The sequence below is a fragment of the Bacillus rossius genome, chromosome 1, assembly GCF_032445375.1.
Source record: "Bacillus rossius redtenbacheri isolate Brsri chromosome 1, Brsri_v3, whole genome shotgun sequence".
Lineage (NCBI taxonomy): Eukaryota > Metazoa > Arthropoda > Insecta > Phasmatodea > Bacillidae > Bacillus > Bacillus rossius.
Genome location: NC_086330.1, coordinates 248,783,806 through 248,804,099, shown reverse-complemented (window position 1 = coordinate 248,804,099; position 20,294 = coordinate 248,783,806). Strand labels below are relative to the sequence as shown.

Below are 20,294 nucleotides of genomic sequence, written 5' to 3'. Positions count from 1 at the left end.
ACTACACAAATCTTACTTAATGAAATACACAGCAGCCACACATGGCAGCCCACCAAAGCACTGAAGAAATGGGTATAATATAGCTAACCCAGTCCATGAGAAAACTTCTTACAAGTGTTTTGATTGATTTCCTACATGCACTAATTTTTTTTGTGCTCCCTCTTTATTTTATTTGGGAGCTTTAACAGTTATAGACCAAAAATGGGTCTAAATAAGCTCTGCGATCTGAAAGGGAATTTAAAGTAGGTTGAGGAAAATTCTTTATAGTTATTAGTTTGATAATTTTGTTTTGAATGTCAATTCTATTTTTTCACTATCAGATATGATAATGCTATTCCAAATTAATGAGCATTACTCTAATTTTGATCTGATCAAAGGCAAATTAAGTGAGAGAATAGAATAAAAATTAGTAGCATAAAAAAGTGATCTATTTAATTAGAGCAAGAACTTGAAATTAAATATCCTACAAATTGATGAAAGTATAATTTAGAATCTAAAATGATGTAAAGATCTTTTATAGATGAAGCTTTGGAGTTTGAAGGATTGTTTAATTTATACTCATAGATAAGAGATTTACACAAGGGACATTCCAAAAGTAAGTTTCCTCATTTTTTTGAAAGAGATGATGGTACACCAGGAGAAACAAACAGTCGCCATAAGAATCAACACCTGTCACTGGTTCGAAGACAGAAGTACCGTCAGCGGAGGAATGACGCATGTGCAGAGCGCTGAAGAAGAGAGAGTAGCAACAGAGCAGCATGCCCGAGGTTATTCGAATACAAATCACGATGACAGACATACTTGTACTGACAACATGGTCACCAATGAAAGTGTGTGCTGTTATCCCAGGATTGAAAGCCGCACTCTCGGGACGTCTCTTCCAAAACAATGCTGAGGTGAAGCAGACTATGCAACAATTCCTTGAATGGTAGGGCACAGAGTTTTATCAGAATGGTTTCTTCAAACAGATTGCATGCTAGGACAAATGTCTCAATGTCGGTGGCGACTATATCGAAAAATAGTGCAAGGTGTATAGTTTAAGATGCATTCGTGTACTTTTTTTGGCAATAAAGTTTCAGTGTGAAAAAAATTACGAAACTTACTTTTGGAACGTTCCTCGTATTTCCTGTTAAAATATATTATTTTGGTTTTTGCATTGTTAGAGTAACTAAATTTTGTTTCCACCTCATGCAATTTCATTTATGTCATTTTGAAATAGTAGACAGTCATAGAGTGCCATGATTTTTCTATAAAATTTTATATCAACAAAAAGTACACCAGTAGTGTGATTAAGAACTTGAGAAATATTAAAAAGTAGAGTTAACAACGTATTTCCCTGAGGGACTCCTGAGCTAGCTTTAGACGAGGAAATTTTGATATTAACAGATACATAAGAAGATCTATTATTTAGATAGCTGGAAAACCAATTGACAACATTTTCACTAAAACCAAAATTTAATAAATTTCCAAGGACTGAATCATTAATGGTATCAAATGCTTTAGAAAGATCAAAACAGCAGGCATCAGCCTGACTCATAGTAGTTACTTCATTATAAATAGTACTTATTAAGAAAGGTGGTTAAATTAGTAGAAGTAGTCAGTCATTCCTGCTCTGAACTCATGTTGATTAGTAGATAATTAATTTTTTAGTTAAAAAATTTTTAAATTTGAATACTATTTTTTCAAAAATGTTAGAAAATCTATTTGGTAAATATATGAGTTGGTTTTGTGAATACAGTAGAGCACCCCTCAACCGTAATTCCCACAAACGGAACTCCCGATATCCGGAACTAATTTTCCAAAAAAATTAAAACATTAAAAACATTTCCAAAACATTTCCGCACTGGAACGAGGCGTTTTTGCTTTTGCCTGACTGTACATGTCTTGTAGGCACACGTGCGCACGTCTGTCAGAGAGCTAATTATAGCCAGTCTTTCCCGCGCATTGCGTAAATACACTGCTGGTTTTCGTGTCGGACGTGAATTACTATAAAGATGTTTATGCTATAAGTAGTTTTATTGTTTCACTATGTCAAGTAAACGGAAAATTCCTGCCGGCCCGAGAGTATGTACACCGACTCCCACTATACTCACTGACACACGTGATAGCGAGTAACATTTACTTCCAACGTGTGATGCTTTCAGTTTGTAGACAATAATTTAGTGTACAAATATGTAATATGTACATATTTATATGTTAATATATGGTTAAACAGTGCACATTTACATTTATTTCTCTATTAAGGAGATGCTTGAAGTGTTATTCTTGTGTATGTGAAATGTAAACTGTGCGTGGCAGTGACTATACACTCTCCAGGAAGTGTGAATCACTAGCACGTCAACACAGAAGTAACACAACACTGCAGCTGTAGTCCTACTCCCTCCCCCGAACCCTCTTCATCATCCTCTTCGCTCACGCACGCACCCACCCACAGAGATAAGAAACACCCACTTGCCAGCTTGCTTGAATGAAGGTCATTCAACCAGCCCGGAGTTTTACGACCTGGTACGGTCCCGTTATGTTTTTAAAACAGTACAACATATTTAACAGATAACAGATCTACATATTTTTTGTTGTATGGTTTTATAACTGGAAAATATTTACAGTACAACTGTGGCTATACATTTAAGTTAATATGTGCAGCAACTCCCCTTACCCGGAATTTTCCCATAACCGGAATAGACTTCCCCCAATAATTCCGGTTGAGGGGTGCTCTACTGTAGTAATTTTTGTTTTTGTGAATTGGAATTACTTTAGCTACTTTCCATTTATTCTAAGACCACTTGATATTTTAAAATAGAATTAAATGTTTCAAAAGAAGTACTAGTATGTTAGGGCAACCTTTTAGAATGAAATTTGGTATGCAACCAGGGGCTGTTGACCTTGAAGATTTGAGGGCCTTGATACCCCAGAGTACAAGGCTTTCAGAAATGGTAGGTACTGATATTGTGTCAAGGCACTTGGTGAGGGGTACTCGGGATTATAGTTTAAATCACATAAACACTGGAAAAATACTGAGCACATACATAAACACTTACACACTTTAACCCCTCTTAGCCATAGGCCATACCAGGGATTCAGGTTACTTTAAATTGTATTAAAAATTTATCTACTATTGAATTAAAATTTATATAGGATAGTATTACTATATATATATAATATGTACAATATAATATAGTAAGAATATAAAATAGAATAAAATACATGAATAAATAATTAAATATATAAAAATATATGGGGGAAACTAAAAGGGAGTTGGTTTGAAAACCTCCTGAGGTCCGTCTGAGGTGAGTGCATGAAGGGTACCCCCACCAAAGATGGAAGGTGGTATTTAGCCCAAGCACAAAGAAAACGTAGTCGGGGTGTACACAGGGAACCACGGGAAGGCTACCAGGCTACCAGCTGGCAACCCAGCCCCTCAGTTTTTTTTTCTCTACTTTTTTATTTTTTTCTCTTTCATTCTTTTCTAACTATCTTTTATTATTTTATTAAAATATTCTTGTATTTATTTTTTTCCTCATTTTTTAACTTTTTAATTTTTTTTTCCATCATGTACATAGCAAACTTTACAAAACAAAACAATACAATACAAATAATCATTAACAATACAATACAATATAATATTAAACTAAATTCACATTTTAATATTTTAACATTTAAATATTAAAATGCTATCATTTCATATTCATATTTTCACTTCATCTAGAATATTAAAGTAATTAAATAATAATTAGATAAAAATTCACATCTAAAAGTTTTAAATTTTCTCCATAAAACTATCTACCCTAGCTTATCTATATATACCATTTTAACAGATCAATCATTAACCCCTAAAACTAATAAAATTCATAACTCACCATTCACTAACCTCTTTTATCGCATAATCGTCGCACGTGCATATTCGTCGCACCTATATTTTAGGGTGTCAAATTTTGGATAGAAAAAACCTCTCGCGTAAACGTCGCATGATGTTTTTGGTCCCGCTATAAGATTCCGAATGTTTTGTGTAGGTATGTTTTCCGTATAAAACAATGTATTTTAAAGTATAAATCTAATATTTATTCGGAAATTACCTCTTACTTATTTAATTAACGGAAATATGAAGTTGTTCGATGTGTAAATTTTCTTTTAAAGACTTTTTAAATGTTATAACCTTTATCTGTTCGGCTGTGTCGCCGCGGTGTACCGCTTATAAAAATGTAGCCAGCACTAGTTGGCATCATTAATGTTTGGTTAAGTTGCTTCCCGTATAGAGCGTGCACATGTAGTGGAATATCGATATCTCGCCAATTGAATGCAAAGCGCGCTCTCTGTTAAGTGCAGAGTTAACTACATTTGATAGCCCGCACTCTTTTGTGGTAAGTGTGTACTACGATGATAGTTATGTGTTAGTTCACGTTCACATTTGCAGTTTGTTTTTCTATTTAAAGTTGAAGAAAGGTTTTTGTTGAACGAGTTATTAATTTAAATTGTTCGGCGTGCTCTTGTATAGTCCAATTTTAAATAAACATACTTTCCGTGAATGGGTTTTGCTTTTATGAATAACTTTACCTAACAAAAAATAAAATTTCCGCTTAAACGTCGCACCCCTACTTGTCAAACTTGATTTTAGTATAAAATGTGTGACGATTATGCGATAAAACATGGTCATCAGATATTCATACTTACAGATATTTAAAATTTAATTTTTATTAAGCCTTTAGTCAATTACAATTTGTAATTTATATATTATTTTAAAACTATAAAAATACCTTATTAAGTCTTTGGATTTTAATATATTTGTTTTTACCCAACATTATTTAAGATTAGCATCTTAATAATATAAGCTTCCAGTATTTAATTTAATTTATTACAATAATACTTAGAACATAAATATAACTTATTTCTGATATTTTATCTTACTATAATAATAATTAATCCTCTAAAATCATCATTAAGTATACTAACTATGTTATAGATATAACTTATAAATCCTTTAAGATATTTATATATTTTGGTATTGTACAGTTCTGTTCTTACCAATGGCGATATTTCTTTATTTGTTTTTAATTGGAAATTAATATATTCCTTTCCTTATCAAATATAGAACAATTATACATTAGATGGTAACTGTCTTGTTGGCCGTTTCCACACTGACACATATCACTTCCAACTTTATTTATTGTATTTTTTAAGATAGTAGCGTAGCTGTCCATGGTCTGATATAATAGATGTAACCTGTTTGTTAAAGTTTATTTGACTGTCATCCATTTATCAATTTAATTTATAAAGTTTTTAATATTACATGAACAATCAGTGTTGTGTATTTCTTCCACCCATTCTTCTATACTTGCATGTTGTAATAAAACCTTGAGTTGTTTATTACTGAGCACATACAGTAAAGTAAACTGATTAAGGGATTGCTCCCCCCTTTTGTTTTGGAAACCCAGCGCCCTCTTAGCGTAAGCCCTACCAGCCTGGGGCCCCCACAGGCGTGGATGGATACGCCGTATACGCGAAACAGGAGAGGCGTTAAGAGATCCAGTTATGTCCAGAGGCCAAGACTACCCATCTCAGCATAGACACCACCTTCACCCCCTGCCTCACTAAGCTAACCAGACAATTGACTGCATTCTTAAACTCTGCGTTATCAGCGTTGCTGGCGCTTACCCCGTTCTCCCACATCACACTGGGACCCCTCAATCACCCAGTGAACCCATGGTCCCGTGGAGGTTCTATAGAAACCTCTCCTAGCTTTCCAGGCTAGTACCAGAGCTGTGTCGTCGCTCACAACGTCAAATCCGCATTGGGCTAGAGAACCCTTGGAGCCTGCTCCAAGCGATCGGAGCACCACTACCAAGTACGAGTCCTACCCAATCAGAATTCTGGGCCTTGAAGAAAACCTGCCCTGGACACCAATCAATCATTCATGGATTCTTCCTGTACTACCACCAACTTGGTGTCAATATGGCAGACCGTTTGCCAATAGGCTAGCCGACCACCACTCTTCAGAGTTACTCCACTGCATGTCCTCGTCTCCTCGGACTACCCTCTGACCTGCCATACCTCAGCCCGACCGATTTACAGCTGATTAAGGCCCAGACGTGCCTGAACTCATCCGGCAGCGATCGCAGAAAGCCCTGGCTAGACATGACAAACCAGCCGTGCGTAGGCTGGAGGGCCTCGGGGTTACCTCGGTACCTCCCCCAACCACTGGAGTAGGGGAATGTATCACACCTAGTCAAGCAGTTTACAGCTCTTTTTTAAGCCCGAGTGCCCCCGAACAACCTGTGTGCCATTCTCGGTCGTTATATTACCATAGGCCTGATTCATTCCCTGTGGGGCCCTTTGGGGCCGAGACACCGAGGCTCAGCAGTCGAACCCCACAGAAAGGTTTCAAACGCATCTGCTGTTGGCCGCAGATTCAGCCAATTCACCATTTATGGTCCCATACATGCAATTGAGGATGCAACTGAGGCAGGGTTACGCCCGGCATTATCCTCTTTAGTTAACGCGATGCTATGACCAGAGGTTGAGGCTACCCATCCCAGCAGTCACTACCATTCGCCCCCAACAGCGGTGCCCATGTGAAGGCAGAGGATTGCCACTTGGTGCGGAGAGGCTATGCATTTGCGTCCTTGAACCTGTTGGATCATGTCTCGGATACTAGAGCTAGCAACAGCTCCGACATCGAAGGGGACAATCACCTTCTCCGCAGGGTCAGGCCCACTCCCGCCACTGAGCACATACAGTGGATAATAATACTGGATCATTTGAGGTAACATTTTTAGTGAAATTTGGAAATAATAGCAGTTTTTCATAATTTTGACATTGCACCAAAAATGTTTTGGGTAATGTTTTATATTATTGTTGATCAATCAGGTTCAATGAATTTATCACGTTTTAAATTCTAACTATTTTCCTGTAATGAGAGAAATAGGTATAAGAGAACATACAATTTATTCTGTAAAGTTTGTGAAAATGTTCCTTTTATTTCAACACTTGTAGTAATTCGCTTGAAAACCAATAAAGATATTTAGAGGCCTTTTTTTGTAGACGAAAGGATGAAGAGATTGATTTTTTGGGATACAGGTATTTAGTGGATCAACAAGATCATTTACATCAGAAGTTTTATAGAAATTGGACAAATCATAGTTTTTTAATGAATTATAAAGGCTAAGAAAATCACAGTTTTTGTAAATTCTAAATACAGAAGATACATATTAGTGTCATTAACACAGTCAATGGTAATATTAATATTTAAAGTTGGATGATGTGTCTTCTTTCATGAGCACATCAACAGCATACATTTATACACATAATTGAACTATCTGAAATGTTCTTTACTAGTTTTATTTGCTTGGTCAGCTAATATCTCAACACAACACAAGTGAAGTAAAAGGAGGTTTTATTACTGCAGATTTGGGTATGCTACAGCTGGAATCAGGTTCCTGCCCTTCCCCACCCGCAAAAAAAAACAGTGAAATTTTTAGTACTTGAAGCACCAATCACGGCCACATCCATACCTCTTCTCGCAAAGTCGGTTCACTGCTGTTGGGATAAAGCAGATGTTGAATATTTTTTACAGTCTGCTCCTATAGCCACCCCTCCAAGTAACGCTCTTCAATTTGCCCGGTTTTGAAATAACTATGACAATAAATTACGGCATGATTTGAAGTAACGCTGTCATAGATTCTAAATAGTGCTGTTTTCTTATACATGAAATTTTATTTCTGTGTGGGCACAATAGTAATGGCACTTTTGTGTAACATTATATACAATTCAACAAATTAATAATGTGATGAATCAAAAACAATATTTTGTTCTTTCCTTAATAGCTGTTAGCTTTCTTCATTATGAATTTATCCCCAATGACAACCAACCATGTGCTCAGCCCATGTTTATTTTACGCCATTCCGCATGTCAGCAGCAGCTCTGGAGAGAAAAGCCAGAAGCTTGCAGGGCTAGTTTACATTGCGCCTCCTAGAATACATAGTGGCAAATCATGGCAGACACACATGTAGTAAACAATAGTCAGGAATTACATTACCAGGTTAAATAATCTTTTTAATAATAGAAAACCCTGAGTTTATGTTTTTTTTTAATCTTTCTAGAACTGTAACTTAGATTTAGATTTTTTGTAAGCGTCTACTTACATAGGTATGTTATGCGGAAGCCCTATTATGTAAACAAATGTTGTACGTGAGGATATTTTAATTTTAAGTTTAATCTCAAAATGATATTGAATTTTATTTATTTATTTAAATGTACTTCAAATGTATTTAGATATATATATATATATATATATATATATATAAAAACTGTAAATTAATTTTAAAGGGAGCAGTGTTTTGATTAAAATGGTAGTCAGCAGGCATAGATTAAAATACTCTCTTATGAAAAAAACAAATTTGATGGGCACTCTGTTTTCTTAGAATGAATTAGTGTGTAACTTCGAGAGGCAGGTGTATTTGTACTTGGTTTGTTAATGTTGAGTAATGTCATGTGAAATAAGAAAATCATCAAATTTGTTGACCGTGCATACATGTATATAACACATAAAAGCAAGAGTAAGTCATATATTGTGGGCATGTTTGTATGTGCAATACATTTTAAATATAAGATTCAGAGGCGAACAGTGTCTGTTATCTTTTCCTAAAGTCTAATTCTAGACTATATGATTATCCCTTTTCCCCTGGGTAAAAACTAAACAAAAAAAAATCTATTTATGTCCCCGCACACTATTTCCATCTGAATGGGCTAACACAAAGGGAAGAGTGAATTTAGGAAGAATAGAGAAGGCCCCCATAAAGGTATAACCCCACCAGGAATAAAAACCTGGATTGCCTAGATAACAGGCAAGTCATTTAACCAATCATCTATAACTAAATGAAGAATAAAAGTTAAAAAAAACAACAAATTCACCAACAAAGCACAAGGCGCATACAGTACATACCATCATCTTTTCGGGAAAAAGTAACTCCTAGTATGACAATTTCAACTGCAGTGGTGAGAACCAGCAGATACTTCACGAACACATTGAACACCCCTGACTTGGGTTTCAACAATCCCACACTCACTATGGTGTCGCTCAACCCATCAAAATATGCCACGTCTGAGCTGGAAACATACAGGAAAAAATCTCATGAACATTTTCTTTAACCACAAAAACATTACAACACTGTAAAATTAAAAAATATAATATCATTAGTTCCTTTACTTCAACACCCATGCATGTATCCTTTCTTTAATGCAATCAAGTTAAAGCAATACAAAGTTAGTAAAATTTTAAGAAATAATCATACAAGAAAAATCATGTTAGATTAATTGACTTTTGGCACAATTACCTAAATAATAATCATTGAGTGAATGTGGCAAAAACATTATTAGACTCAGTAGGACTTAAAAGTAGAAATTATATGTTTAAGGTATTCTAACTAATTTCATAGGACTATAAACAATTATGGTGTCCAAGAAATGTAAGAAAACAGATATCACGCCAAAAAACGTTAAACAAAAGTACTACTGAATATATGTACAGATAAGGATGTATGCAATTCCATGAGAAAAATCAAGGAAAGTTTTAGCTGCATATTTCAAATATGGGTTGTAGCAACCCAGGTTGCTTGCTGCCTGTCCCACTTGTTAAATTGAAGAGGCTGCGCCGTCTTCTTGAGGTCGTGTGCACCGATTTCCCTCCCCATCCCACTTCCCCCCCCCGGACATCCCCTCCCCCAGGTTGTGTGACCTCGGCGCTCTCCCACCTGCATTCACAGAGCCGCGACTGAAGCGCCATCTATGTTTTTTATATAAGGGTGCGAGGCACTAGGCCTCGGGTCTGTCGCTTCGCTGTCGCCTGCCCTGCCTGCAGGTGCTGGTTGTCTGGGCTCCGTCATGGTCGGTATTTGAATTCTCGTTGATTTTTGCATGTTGTAGCCATGATTAGTGAACGTAACGTAACAGGCTCTGATACCAGTAAAATTTGTGTTCTTGTAGGTGCATCCATTTCTAGAGCTAACGATTAACCTTTCACATAGTCTTGCGTTGGGAACAAACCAATACTTTGCCGACTATATACTTTCCTGATATTTGTTTTGCAATGTGGCCCCGCGGAATTGCCTTCCCGTGGCTTGGCGATTCTCCTGTTGCGATTAGCCTTGTTTGAATAATCTCTCTGCTCTTGCCTTCTTTTTGCAACGTGCCAAGTTAAACTTGTAAGGGTGCAACGGCCCCCTGTAGTATCCCTGTTGTTTGTCGTCTTGCAAGTATGAGACGTTGTTCTAACATAATTTTTCTAGTTTAACTATGTTTGCTTTTGTATCACCGTCTCATACGCCGAAGCCCAACCGACCAGGCATGTGTGAATTTGCAGACCCACGACGTCGTGTTTAATGTTTGAAAGGCTATTCTGTACATTTTCAGTGTTAATTAACTTGTTTTAATGAGTCATTTTATCTTTGCAGCACCTGCGTGTGCTTGTAACTTACCTAGGTATGAAACTAAGTCGCTCAAAGTATAATGTATAATTTTTTGAGTATCAGAGCTAACAAGCGCAATTAAGTACATATATAAAATAAATATCTACAATTATTTTGTTAAGTATGCCTGTGATCTGATTCTACGCAACCTCAGAAACTACTGTGTGTTCCATCCAGCTGGAATTTAATTTTGTGTGTTCGTGCCCAAGCTTGTAAATGTTTAAATCAGTGATTTATTACATTGTCTTATATTCTGTACTTGGGTTAGTTTTTCTGAAATAATTTTAATAATTTTTTTATTCCTTTTAAGAAGTATTCCTGTGTTTGTGGTACCATGTATGATAATAATTTACATTATTTCATGCTTTTCAAGTTATTCTGACAATTTGCTGACTTTATAGTGAATAAGCCCCTAAGCTTTGTCGTTACTTGTTTGATTGTAAATTTACGGTTTTATGTATTTTAAAATTTTTTTAGAGTATGGTTTGGTTTTACTTTGTTCATAAATGAGAGTATTAACGTAATTTTCCTTTGTACTTTGATTTCGCCATGATCCTTTGTCGGAAAACTGATGCAATAGTTTGGCCTGTTGTGTAAGGAGATAGAGAGAGAGAGAAAGAGAGAGACAGTATATTTAGTAACTTTGAGAAAAAAGTTGGAAGATGTCAAGCGGCTATTGCTGTGTGTCCATATTGGTTGGTAATTTTCTAAGGTATTTTTGTGATTGGTTAAAAGTGAGGTCACCAGACCACGTGATTTTTCCCTGGTGTATCGCCTCACTATGAGGGTCAGAAATTGTATCCTGCTATGGTTTTATAACAGCTGTGCTGTGACTGGAGGTGAGGTCACGCATCTGCAACTTCCATTGGGCAGATGTGGCTGTGTAGCCTCCTCCATTTTATTCTGCATCTGTGCTAAGTTCAGAGAGGTCATAAATTATATAATTATGTGAGTTAAGAGAGAATCTAGCAGCTGGGGTCTGGGCGCTACCTTTTTATCATCAACCTGTTTTTATCTTTCGGAACTTTTAACACAGTTCGCAGATGTTAGCCCACAGCAATGATCGAGTGATGGTGCCATTATTCCGAGGATGTAGTCCTTCAACCATACTGTGAGTTTGTATGTAAGCATGCGACTTAACTACGAACTATCCTTAAATATTCATCCTTTGGTACCTGCGAACAGTCAACATGTTTGTTTTTGGAGTCTGAGAAGACATTATGTGCGAAAATTTGTATACTCTACATGTACTGTTTTTTGTGGTCACAAGATGGCTACCACAATAACTGTAAATTTTCTTCTAGTATCAATAAAAAAATGTTAATATCAGTTTGTGTCTGAGAGACACTATTTTAATACATAATTAATCAATGACAAGTTACAACAGTATCTGGAACTTATATGATTTTCCAGCACCCAAATTAGTTATACAAGTGTTTATGTATGTCCACTTCGGACCAATTTTGAGCTAGCCCGGTAGGTCTGGGGTGCAATAGGCTACTTTATGTATTAAAGCTTCTGATAACTGTGTACACAATGAATATTGTATCTGCAAAAAGCCAATACGTAAATCTAAATGGTATGGTATAGAATTATACAGGGACTCAATAATCTTTTGAGTTATATTAGACTATGCTTTGGTTAACTCTGTGGCAAGGTTGGAAAAAAAACAGGTTTTATTTTTAAAAAAACCAAACAACCTGTTGTTTTTTGGTTCAAATCAAGTATTTTTTGTTTAAACCAGTTTTTTATATTACATTAGTTATTTTGGTTCTCAGCATGTTAAAATAAAAGCCATACAACATTATGCTTTTTGCCACTCATGTTGAACCAGAAAAGTTATATCATCAAAGAAACGAAGTCCAGAAAATCAGCACATCTGACTGGGACTTAACCACAGAAAGGGTATTTCTTTACAGGAAGAGGATTCTCCATCGAAAGAGTGTTTCCCACAGAAAGGAGATTTACAGTACAGGCACTGATTTCCCACAAACTAGGAATTCTTTTTTTAATTAATAAATTTATTTCCTCATTTTTTACACTTTTGAGTACAATTTACTAAATTAATTTTAGAGTATTTAGCTGGGTATAATTTAAAACTTAATCATATAATTTAAATAATAAGTTCTTGATTAGTATATAATTATTTGTTCCCGTAACTCACAAGAAACATTAATGAGCAAACTATTGTTGATATTAGAATGACATTAGACCTTTCATTAAAATTTATTAAGATATTCTATTTTAAATACATTTTATGAAAAAACCATTTGGTTGTTTTATAAAAACCACTTGATTTAAAACGTTGTTTAAACCATGCTTGTCAGTGTGGCCAGCTGACAGCGCTTTGTTTCACGTGTTTGGGTAAACAGGCGCGCTCTTATGCATTGTTTGTTTTCTTTCGAGGGCAGCTGAGAATGCCTTCTGCGCACTCGTGCTACACAGGCAACTGGCGGCCTTGTTATGACTACGTGTTTTGCGCCACCGAACGCGGTCTGGTAAATCACGAATGTTCCCGTTAGAACATCTTTCCTGTCGTTTGGGGACGGTAAGATGATTTAAAAATGGTAGTTGGCAAGCCTTGTGGTCTTTTGTCTATCTGATGCAGGCGGTCATGCTGTTCGGCAACACAGTGGTCAGTGCTGAAGCTATGGTCGAGTGACATGGCGGCAAGCCTTGTGGTTGGTAGCACTTATAAAAGTATCTAGTTCTTTCCTGGTTCAAATAATGTGATCAGAACACTTCCTGTGTTAAGGAGCTGAACATACATGTAATTAAATAGTTAACAAAGTTTGTAAATTAATAAATAGAAGCTCTCTTTCTATGTAATGTTGTATTCCACCAATTTCAAAATTTTATTTATCTTGTAAATGTTAACTTTAGCTGACATGCCCCTGGTCTCTATTGATAATTTTGTGTATTTTACAAGCAGTATAAAAGTCTTGGGGAATAATGTCTGAAGATTATTTTTTTTTAATATTAAAAACTGGAGTGTAGAAATAACTGGAAACCAATCCCATAATAGCATTCCTGTCGTAAGAATCAATGATCCAGAATTTTGTTTAGATTGATTTTTTTTTTCAGTTCAAGATTGAGTTAAAGTTTATATTGCTAATTTTTTTTGTATGATATGTGTCTCTCTCCTTACTTTAAGATTAATCTCTGTATTTTATTACAACCATACAAGACTGTAGAATTTATATATAATATATCTTTTATTTATTTACAGATTTATTTATTTATTTATTTACTCAAGCATGTAGTACCCGTGTTTTTTTTATTACTTTAAATAAAAGTTATATGAGGTTTCACACCCGAGTTTCTTTTTCAGCATACGGCCCTTTTTCTCCTGTATAGGCGTGGATGAAAACAATCTGTACAGCAAGGCATGAAAAACAATTCCACACCAATTCCCCCCCCCCCCCCCCCCCCAATCCACAGGAATGCAATAATATGACTGGAAGAAAATGCCCATTGTGAGCATATTGAAGAGCTTTGAATAACAGTTCATCAAATACCAAAAGTCTTAAAAGTAGGCATCCTACAGAGACATAGAGATTTTTTCTTTTACTGTAAAAACTAATTGTAATTATGTTCAGTTAATTCCTGTAAAACCATGTATTTTGAAAAAAATATTTTGTGCAATTTTGCATCAGGTAGGCAGACGACTTAATACTTGACACCCATGAATGTGACCATGCGACCAAACCCAGAGATAATATATTTGAGCATTGTCTTACCCATTTTCGTATGTCCACACATAAATGTCACTATCAATGGTGAGCCAGGCTCGACTGATTTCAGGAAATAGGCCCATCATGCAATTACACTGAAAATCTGCACTCATGTCAAGAACTTTAACACACTTTTTGCAGTTTCCAAAACACTCATGGAAAGTGCTGCAGTACAAAAGCCATAAGTTTAACAAGATCACCTTGAAAAATTAATTCCTTGAAAAACTAACACATAATTTATAGCAAAAAATCTAACAGCTCTCACACATTACTAACTGTTATGCAGCACTTAAGTTTAGTGGTATCACTTGAAAAATGATGTATCAAATTAAGAATTTAGTTTGCTCAAATTTTCACACAATATTGTAAAAATAGCCAAAATCCAACTTTATATGGATAACTTATTGATATAAGTTTCAAAAAGTAAATACAACTTATTACTAGATACAAAAAAGTTAATACAATTTATTACTACATAAACTGTGTCAGTGGAGAACCAAGTATCTGAAATGGCTATGACAGAGACCATTTCGGAAACAAACTTAAGGATAACTGGAGTTCATTTTACAGTTGGCAGTCAAGGTTTTCAGACAGGATTAGAAAAATTAAACTTTTTTTTTTAACCAATCTAGTTCTTTTTTGGTTTAAACAAGGTTTTTTTTTGTTTAAACAAGTTTTTTTATTACATTTTTATTTTGATTCTCATGTTCAAATGAAAGCCATACAACATCTACTTTTTGCCACTCATGTTGAACCAGAAAAGTTATAACATCAAAGAACTGAGGTCCAGAAAATCTGCACATCTGAAAGGGACTTAACCAGAGAAACGGTATTTCCCCACAGGAAGAATATTCTCCAAAGAATGAGTGTTTCCCACAGAAAAGGGATTTATAGTACAATCAGGGATTTCCCACAAACTAGGAATTCTTTTTTCAATTAATAAATTTATTTCCTCATTTTTTTACACTTTTGAGTACAATTTACTAATTTAATTTTAGAGTATTTAGCTGGGTATAATTTACACTTATTGAAATAATTTAAATGATTAAATGATAAGAGCTTGATTAATATATAATTATTTGTTCCCGTATATCACAAGAAACATTATGAGCAAACTATTGTTGATATTAGAATTACATTAGACCTTTCATTAAAATTTATTAAGATATTTCATTTTAAAAACATTTTTTGAAAAAAAAAAAAATTGTTTTATTTTATCAAAACCAATTGATTTAAACCATGGTTTAAACCGTAGTTCAAACATAGTGGTTTAAATCAGACCAATAAATATGTAAAAGATAGCCTGCAACTCTTACATTACATATAAGTGACCTTTAGTAGTTGAAAAAAAAAATTAATTATGTAATGTTGCTTCGTATTAATTGTTGAGTCAGTAGATGGGTGATGCCTAGGGACAAGACTATACGGTGAATTGGGATAAAACCGAAGTAACACCGCAAAGCATGTTAACACAACACATGACACTGGAAAAACAATTAATACAACATTTAGCACCGAAATTTACCTAAAAAATTTAATCAATCAGCAATTTAACAAAACTGGACTCAACCACAAAAATGTTAACCTTTATTATCACTAATTCATTGAATGTTATTATTTAGAATGACTTTTGTATTAAAATGTATAATCTAAATAGATTGGAAGATTGGAAAAATTTATATAATGTAGTTTTAACTTGAATTTCTTTTTAATTACATATTTTACATAATTCACAGCACATTTTTCAAACAGTCAAAATATGCAGATTTCTTTTTATTTTTCTGTGTAGTTCTTTTCTAGAGATGTTTATTATAAAATATTGTATTTTATAACCACATTCTATATCAGTCAAAATTAAAAGTATTTTTTTTTGAAAACACACTAAGAAATATTTTAATTTATATTTGTTTGATAATACACAATTTTTATGAATAAACACAATGTATAAAAATAAAAACAATAACACCAAAATCCCCTGTCATAAAAATTAAATTTACCTAAAAATAAAACCATAAAATCTTGTCCCAAGTAATGCCATTCCTTGCAGCTAGCTGCTGTGTAAGGTCATGTGCACACCCACTCAGCTATGTGCATGCCAGCCTGACAATGCAGCAGTGTGCATGCCAGACTGCCACTGTAGCTGTGTGCATGCCAGACTGCCACTGCTGCTGTGTGCATGCCAGACTGCCACTGCTGCTGTGTGCATGCCAGACTGCCACTGCTGCTGTGTGCATGCCAGACTACCACTGCAGCAGTGTGCATGCCAGACTAACACTGCTGTGTAAGCACACCCACAGGCAAGCGCATGGGCTGGCTAGCACGCTTTTCAGTTGTTTCTCATAACAGTATGTTAATAAATTGAAAACCTACTGTGAGCAACTAGTAACCAATAAATGCAAATTTAGTGAAATGTGTTTGGGCTCCACGATGTGGAGGGTAAGAATAAGCATTATGCAATGAAAAGGATACGTCTGAAGCGTTCCAGGACCTCCGGCGGCAGAGGGACCTTGTTGACCACCACCATGTGTTTGGTGCTGGCAAGACCAGGCGACACACGTGACAAGTCTGGGTATTCCTCATCTCTCAGCCCGCTCACAGTTGACGCCAGATCTGTACAAGAACAATATGTGCTTGGTGACGATCCTGCACTGTAACCAGAGTGTCGGGATCTGTTACTTCATTCCGTACCGTGTTTCATTGTTTCCACTACATCAACACCCACATGGCAGAAATATGTAACATGGTTTCATCACTGTCCTCAGATTTTTAATTTTTTAGTTTGTGTGTTTGTAAAAACCATATTTATGCTATGGAAAGCACTGTCTACAGCAATTTTAATCCAGTTTGAATATTCCCGAACATGCAGCACAGCCCTGCTTCTTAAAAGATTACCTATAATTAAAAGGTACTTATTTTTTAAGTAACAATTTTATTTGGTTAGGCATAAAAATTACAGAGGACAAAAGGTCTATTTTAATATTTTACTATCATGCCCACACCTGAAGCCTGATACCAAAGGCAAATAATTCATTTTTGCATAGTGTATAAGTACTCCAAGATGAATTTTTTATAATACGAGGGTCCTTCAGTAAGTAACGAGACAAATCGATGTAGCTCAGAAAACGGTTTATTTAATCAAAATAAAATGTTACCCATTTTTCAACATAAACACCCCCCCCCCCCCCCCCCCCCAACACTTATACACATGTGTCCCATCGTTCCCTTAAGTTGCATATGCTCCTGGCATATAACTCTTTTGGCTGCTTTTGGAGCCACGTTTGCACCTGAATCTTTGCTTCTTCCTTGAAGCCAAAATTTTTGTCACGTAGAGCTTCCTTAAGGGGACCAAACATATGAAAGTCTGAGGGGGTGAGATCTGGACTGTAAGGAGGAAGGTGTAGCAGAATCTCCCAGCACAGTTATTGAATGCATTCTTGTGTTATCTACGCTGTATGCAGCCGTGCATTGTCATGAAGCAAAATCACGCCTTTTTTTTCAAAAGTCCACGACATTTAGTGTGAAACGCAGGCTTTAATTTGTTTTCCAGCATATCAGTGTAATATTGACTGTTCATTGTTCATTTTTCTTCTAGAAAATTGCATAAAATAGGGCCTCGCGAGTCCCAGAAAAGCGTAAGCATCACTTTACCAGCAGATGGCTGGGTCTTGAATTTTTTCCACCTTGGAGAACTTATGCGTTTCCCTTTGTCTCTTCAACTCAGGCTTGCAATAGTAAATCCATGACTCATCGTCCATTACAATTCTTTCAAAGAAAGCTTCTTTCTGAGTGGAGCATCGAGCTTTCAACTGTTTACTGATTTTAAGACTCATTTCTTTGTGGGTGTCTAGACACCCATCTTGCGCAGGTTTTCTTGTATTGCAGCTTATTTTGAATGATGTTACGGGCAGTTACAACACTTGCAGACACTTTTGCAGCTATAATTATATTAGTGATTCTTCTGTTGTCTCGGATTATTGCGTCAATGCGAGATTCAAAGGAGGAAATGGCAACTTCAACTGGTCAGCCACTTCGCTGCTCATCACCGATACTTTTGCGACCACTTTAAATTGTTCTATCAACTTGTAAATGTTTGTATGGTTCAAACAATTGTTCCCATACACTTTTAACATCCTTGCATGGATATCACTACCTTTAACACCTTCAGTGACTAAAAATCTAATCACGACACATTGTTCTTCTGCGGTGCAATTCTCAATCAGACTTGACATCTTAAATTGACTGATTTATAGATTATGTTTACAAAATCTTATCGAACAGCTGATCATATGTCATTGAAAGGATGCCAAATTAAACTTTTGAAAGTTTCACATATATTAAATAAACCATTTTTGTGCTACATTGATATGTCTCGTTACTTATTGAATGACACTCGTACTTTGTAATTAGTTAAGAACATTTTATTATTGAGTAATACCAAATTCTAAATTATGGTTAATTATTAGAATAATTAATTACAAACATGATACGTCAATACAAAAATTGTACACCGTGCAGAAGATGACAAAATTAACTTCTAGGTATCTACAGCTGAAATATCAATGCATTCAGCCCCTGTAACGATTGGCTCAATAAATTTTTTTAAATCGACTCAGTCCTATTACTTTCCGAACAAACCCTGTATAACGTAAGACCTTAGTGTTAAGGATGAGTGGGGGTCAGAGGGTAAAAAAAAATGCTTTAGAGTTTTTCCAAGGTCATTTTATGCTGGAAAACTTTAGTCATGAATATACTTATTTTAAAAAATATAACCTCAGAAGTTTTATTAGAAGAATAAAATGCAGCCACAGCAACTTTCTACTGTAATGATACTTCAAAGCAGGTACTGTTAGATTAAGTCCACATTTTTTTTTTTTTAAAAAAAAACACTGACTTTGCTTTTTAAAATACCAGATAAATAAATGATAATAATTCAAACACAAAAAGTACTAGTTGCCATAATGTTGTAATTTTAATTTAAATGATCTTAGTAAGACTTTTTAGAATAATTATCTGATATAATTTTCTTTTCTTTTTTTCAATGGAAAGCAGAGTATTGTCAACAGCATGTTTCTTTTCTTACATTATGCACAGCCTCAAGTATAACATGTGCTACTCATATTTATTCCATGTTCATCTGAGCAGCAGCCCTTTTTAATTTACACTTGCCTCTTAAAACAATTTGTCTGCAGATAAATATTCTTGCTCTTATCAATCTTTTGAAAGCCAGTTTTAATTTTTTTGCTATAAATTATACTACATATTCTTACTCTAAAGTTACACAAAACTTTCTAAAATCTCTGTATTTACCATACTTAATCTTATATTCACGATGATAAATTACTGGCTAATGTACATATTATCAGATTATCACACATAATGTTGAGATTAATGGATGGAGCAGAGGTTACGGTGTACTAAAACTTGATTGTGTTTCAGGCATTACTAGAGATGATGTATGAGTATCAGTACTATTACCAAGCCTTCCTGTTTATTTCTGTAATACACTATCCTGTGATTGGTTTACACCTTATTGTTTTTTACCAAAATCTATTTTGTTCTTGCTTTTTATTGCAAAAACAAATGAATTCATAAGATATGCAGCTGAACTCAACATAAATAAACAAACATAACTCAAACACTTATGTTTCTCTTCATCTGTTGCAATTCAAGCTTTCTTTCATCAAGTTTCTCTTCTTCATTTCCTCAATAGCTCTTTTTTCTTGAACTCTTAATTTTTTTTCACCTTACCCATAACACATAAGTGAATTGAGTATCATAAACTCAAGCAATTATTAAAATGAAGCTAGTGTGTATCAAGTAGGCTACAAGTACTGTTTCAGTAATTATAACTTAACATTCTTTAAGTGCAAAATCAGGTTTATAACTAAAGAAAGGAAAGAACAAGTTCATGTTTCTACAACAGCACAGCAATTACAAAATATCACGATTAGATAAAAAAATGACATAAGTTGTTTAGATAGTAGACACGTATGTGGTTATGGTCTCTGCTTGCCATTTGTTGCCAAATGGATGATTTATTGAAGATAATTTTAAAAAATAATAATTTAAAACAATTAACTTATTGTTAATGCATAACTGCCAA

At 35.0% G+C, this 20,294-nt stretch overlaps 1 protein-coding gene across 1 annotated transcript in view; it reads right to left on the bottom strand.

Moving 5' to 3' along the window:
- The window catches only part of LOC134527454 (nuclear pore complex protein Nup155), a 293,963-nt gene that overhangs the window by 250,813 nt on the left and 22,856 nt on the right, over positions 1-20,294 (bottom strand). The window contains exons 3-5 of the mRNA XM_063360147.1: positions 16,661-16,801; positions 14,198-14,294; positions 8,936-9,099 (exon numbers count right to left, since the gene is read on the bottom strand). Of these exons, the coding sequence (XP_063216217.1) occupies positions 8,936-9,099; positions 14,198-14,294; positions 16,661-16,801 (402 nt within the window). The remainder of the gene's footprint in view (positions 1-8,935; positions 9,100-14,197; positions 14,295-16,660; positions 16,802-20,294) is intronic.